Below are 4590 nucleotides of genomic sequence, written 5' to 3'. Positions count from 1 at the left end.
AGGGCTCCCAGGTGCCTCAGGCTGCTGTGACACCACTGCAAACAGGAGGGAGGAGTGGCAGGGGCTGTGCTCAAAGTCAGGTCCATTTGCTGCTGCTGCTGCTGTGGGGTCATTTGTCCAGCCCTGCCCAGACTCAGGGATCAGCTCCAGGCCCTGCTGCTGCTCCCTCGGGATCAGCCACAATCTGGTTGTTGCTCTCAGTGCCAGCAGAAGCAGTGGCTGAAGCAGCAGGTGCTGACAGTGCCCCAAGCCCCGGGGCCAGAGGGGTCCCTTGGCTGCAGGGCTGGGAGGGAGCTGCCCCTTGTTCTCACTGTGCCTCACGCAAAGCTGGGCCCCTCACAAGTGGGGAGCACAGCAAACAGGGAGCCTGCCAGTCTCTTCCAGCTGTGTCTGCTCAGAGTTTGGCCCTTGGAGCTTCAGGTGGACAAAGGCAGCTGCTTTTGGTCCCTCTGGGTGTCCCTGTGTTCAGCAGTGCTGCTCCATCAGTCTGTGCACAGCAATGGGGAAAAGCCTCAGCCCTGCAGGGGACAGGAGCTGCCAGGCTCTGCAGGAAGGGAGCTGCTCCACATGGGAATGAGGAGGAAAGGACATTCCTCTTTCAGGACATGTTTTCTGATTTAGAAAAGAAAAATAAAAAAAAAAGAAAGAGAAAAAGAAATCAGAAAAAAATCAAAATATTAAAAGGAACTCCAAATGCGTAGTGAAAAATTTTCTGTAAACTTCAATTAAGAGGTAACTGATCTTTTGAGTATGAGAACTCAGTTATTTACTTGGAAAATGTTCTGATGGCATGGATCCATCTTACTCAGCAGCCTGTTTTTAAATATTTTGGGGTTTGTTTCCAACGTTGTTATTTTCAATTGTGAAGTATTAGGAAATTGATTGTGCCCTGAGAGCTCTGAGCAGGACTGGGAACCTAAACTCTGTCAAATCACAACTCTTTAGAAGATGCCCGTCCTTCTCACCCTGTGAATGAGCTGTACATTCCCTCTGAAACTGTCAGTGGATCCTTAAAGACAGCAAGTCCCACTTACAGCTTTTTGCTCTGGTTTGGAGATGGAGAAGGGCAATTCTTCATCCATCAACTCCAGACTGCACTGCCTTAGGAACAAGGCCCACTTGCCAGGTTTGGCTCACTCGTGGTACTCCTAGAGGAGGAAGAAAGTGCAATTGCACAGTTCCAGCCCAACAGGAATGAAGAGTGGAACAGACAAAACATCCTGTGGACATAGAGGCGTTCAGCTGGGACTGTGGAGTGTTTGGGTTCTTGCCAATTGGATGTGTCTCCCTCACTGCAATCTCTGGGCCTGCAGGAGAGTCTCACTCACCTGCACAAGCAGAAAGCTCAGTCGCTGTGCTCAGAACAGGCTCGTCTGATGCAGAGCTATCAGAGCAATGGGAGGGCAGAGCAGGCCCAGCCGTGCCCAGGGCTGAGCCCCAGCAGAGCCCTGGCAGAGCCCAGAGCAGCCTCAGCATCCGCAGAGCCCTGCTGGAAGGAGAGAAACCAGAAATCACCCATCAGCTGAAGGCTCCTGTCCCCTTGTCCCAACTGCCCACAGTGCCCAGGCCATGCTGGCTGAGCTCAGAGCTGTGCCCAAACCTCCCCATCACTGCTGCCTCTGGGAGCAGAGCAGGAGGGCAGGACATGTGCCCAGCCTCCAGCCAGCCATGGCAGATCCTCCTCCTCAGCAGCTGCCCAGAGCCAAAGAGCAGCTTGGCAGCCAACTGAAGAATTCCTTGCATCCACCCCAGCAAAGGGGGAACCTCTGGTGCCCAGCCAGGCTGAGCAATGCCCAGATCTGGGAGCATCCCCTGGCTGTGCACTCACCTGCACACTGGGTGTGGAGTGTGTCTTTGCAGAAGGTGCCAGAATCAAAGTCAATCTTCTTCAGCTGCAGATGGCTGGGTCGTGGAAGAGGTGCTCATCCTTGAGGGTGTCCCTGGTGTCTCCAGCAGCAGCCCCACCTGGTCCAGCTTCTCCAGGGGCTCCTGCTCCTTCCCTGGGGGCAGAGAAGGCTGTCAGGGTTCTGCCCAGGGCCCCAGCCATCAATGAACAAGGACAAGCAAAACCAGCTTGGATGGTGGCCACCAGTGCTTGCCAGAGCAGCTCAGCTCCAGCACAAGAGCTGTGTGTTCCCATCTGATGATCCCTGCTCTGGGCTACAGGCAGCACAAAACAGTTTGGTTTTCTTTGCTTCTTGTTGCCAAGAGATGTGTGCAGCTGTTACTTACCAGGTCCAAACGGTGCCTGTGGATCTCTCCCATCTTCTAGGGCAGAGCCCTGCAGCCAAGGCTCATGGAAGAGATCTTCCAGTGACGGCCTGTCCAATGAGTGCATGGATAAACACCCCTTGATAAGATCTTTGCACTCTGGGGAGAGAAACCAGAAACTGCCAGTCACTTGGAGAAGGATGCTGTTCACTTTTCCCCCCTGTTCCCATGCCCTGCCTATGCTGGATGTGCTCAGAGCTGTGTCCAAACTTTCCAGTCAATTCCCTGTTTTGGAGGAGAGCAGGAGAGCAGGACATGTGCCACCTCCTCAGTAGCTGCCAGAGCAGGATGCTCATGAGCCTGCTGCTGTCTCCCAACACTGATATTCCCCCTGTGCCACAGAGATGAGGATTTACCTTGAGAAAGGTGTTGTGGGAACAAGAGCTCGCCCCAGATGATCTCCCAGCCCTTCTTGAATGGGTGCTTCCCACAGACCATCTGGTACAGCAGGATACCCAGGGACCAGATCATTGCTGCCTCGCCATGGTAACATCTGAGCTGGGTCCATTCTGGTGGGCTGTAGGACAGGGTTCCTATGGAATACAGATGGAGTTCATCAGGGGATGCTGCTGCTCCCAGAGCCTCACCCCACCATCCCTGGGCATGCAGGGGCTGCACCAGTGGCACATGGGGTGATCTGCTGCCCTCTTGCCAGCACCTGTGACTTGTGTACAAACTTGGGGTTCTAGAAGAAGCCACTGGTGCTGGAAGAGGGCAGCAGAAGCCTGGGAAGGCCCAACCATGACATGCTAAGGGAAAACCCACACAGTGGTGGGGAAAAACCACTCTCCTTCCTGCCTGCATTGCCCCCAAAAACCAATTAAAAGCTAAGGCAAACAAGGGGAGCAGAGCAGTCCAAGCCCTTCCTCACCTGCACACCAAACCAGCCAGGGCACAGGGTCTGACCCCCTCTCTGCTACCCCCATGGGTGTTTTTGTCAGGCTGGCTGCCCCAGCCCTAGCCCCAGCCCAGGGCAGAGTGGGTGCTGAAGGCTGTCAGCAGGGCCAGGAGCTGGTCCCCCCACCCAAAAGCAACTTGGCTGAAGAAGCAATCCCATGACCTGCAGCAAATGGGGGAATCCCTGGTGCTACACCCAGGCTGGGCCATGAGGTGCCCAGGAGCATCCCCTGGGAGGGCTCACCTGCAAATTTGGTGTAGACTGTGTCCTGGAGGAAGGTGCCACAGCCAAAGTCGATCAGTTTGACCTGTCCGGTGCACAGGTCCAGGAGGATGTTGCCAGGTTTGATGTCTCTGTGCAGCACCCCGCAGCTGGTGCAGTGCCGCACGGCCTGCAGCACCTGGCAGAACAGCCCCCGAGCCTCCTCCTCCGGCAGGAACCCCCGAGCCAGGATGAAATCACACAGGTCCTGGCACTGCTCCGGACGCTCCAGCACCATCAAGAAGCTGATGGGGAGCTCGAACCATTCCAGGAGCTGAATGACACCATGGAAGCCAGTGGACACCTTGTCCAGCAGCACGATCTCCAGGGGCGCACGGGTGCCATCGGGCTGAGGGAGGACCAAGCTGCTGTCAGTGGGGCTGAGGCTGTGCCAGGGCTCTGGGATCCCTCACCCAGCCCGGGATGCTCGGCGCCCCCCGCTCACCCCTCGCCCGCTCTCCCTCCGGGGCTCCCGGCGGCTCCCACCCTGCCGGGCCCTGGCTCCTCGCCGCCCGGCTCGCCCGGCTTCTGCCGCTGGCCCCAATGGCTCACTCACCAGCTCGCCCCAATGCCGGATGCGATCCTTCTGCACGCACTTGATGGCCACCTGAGAGCAAGGGGCAGCAGCGGGCTGAGCTCGCCGCCCGCCCCGCCGCGCCCCGTCCTTCTCCTCCTCCTCCTCCTCCTCCTCCTCCGCCCGCCGCCAGCCCCGCCACTCACCGGGGCACCGTCCGCCAGCCGCGTCGCCGAGAAGACGCTGCCGAAGCCTCCTGTGCCCAGCAGCGAACCCAGGCGGTAGCGATCCTGCAGGGCCTCCTGCGCCTTCCCTGCGGGCGACACGCGGCCGTCAGCGCTCGGCCCGGGGCCAGACACGGCCCCCGACCGCCCTCCGAGCGCCCCGGGCTGGGCATTCCCACCCGCCCCGGGCACCGGCGGCTCGGGGCCGGCGGCCGCGCTGCCCAGCGGCGGAGCTCGGCCCGGGGAAGCCGCAGCGGAGGCGGCGGGAGCGGCCGAGCCGCGTGTGTCCTCCGCGGGCCCCGGGAGGAGCTGGTAACGGGGTCGGGCTCGGGGCTGGACCCTGCGTCGGGGCTGGGGCCGGGCTCGGGACAGGCGGAGCCCAAGGGTGACGATGCCGCCCCAGCCCCAGCCACTGATGCCCG

At 59.3% G+C, this 4590-nt stretch overlaps 1 protein-coding gene across 1 annotated transcript; it reads right to left on the bottom strand.

Moving 5' to 3' along the window:
* Positions 1–1024: 1024 nt before the first annotated feature.
* Positions 1025–4341, bottom strand: LOC146421929 (serine/threonine-protein kinase pim-1-like). Its single transcript, XM_085046867.1, has 9 exons — positions 4314–4341; positions 4151–4200; positions 3917–4037; positions 3413–3829; positions 2628–2804; positions 2233–2370; positions 1829–2000; positions 1329–1489; positions 1025–1148 (listed from the first exon to the last, which is right to left on the bottom strand). Exons 1-7 carry the CDS (start codon positions 4339–4341, stop codon positions 1879–1881), a joined length of 1053 nt encoding a protein of 350 aa, XP_084902993.1. The 3' UTR covers positions 1025–1148; positions 1329–1489; positions 1829–1878.
* Between the last annotated feature and the right edge of the window lie 249 nt (positions 4342–4590).

The sequence above is a fragment of the Lichenostomus cassidix genome, unplaced genomic scaffold (genome assembly GCF_008360975.1).
Source record: "Lichenostomus cassidix isolate B80296 unplaced genomic scaffold, HeHo_3.0 HiC_scaffold_46, whole genome shotgun sequence".
Classification (NCBI taxonomy): Eukaryota; Metazoa; Chordata; class Aves; order Passeriformes; family Meliphagidae; genus Lichenostomus; species Lichenostomus cassidix.
This window is presented reverse-complemented; position numbering and strand designations above follow the sequence as displayed.

What these genes read in the sequence shown, in the direction of transcription:
- LOC146421929 (XM_085046867.1), bottom strand. Translation starts at nt 4,341, where the DNA reads ATGCCCAGCCCGGGGCGCTCGGAGGGCG. An exon ending in AGTCTACACCAAATTTGCAG is followed by an intron (nt 2,805 to 3,412) that starts GTGAGCCCTCCC and finishes TGTATTCCATAG; the next exon opens with GAACCCTGTCCTACAGCCCA. An exon ending in CCCACAACACCTTTCTCAAG is followed by an intron (nt 2,371 to 2,627) that starts GTAAATCCTCAT and finishes TTCTCTCCCCAG; the next exon opens with AGTGCAAAGATCTTATCAAG.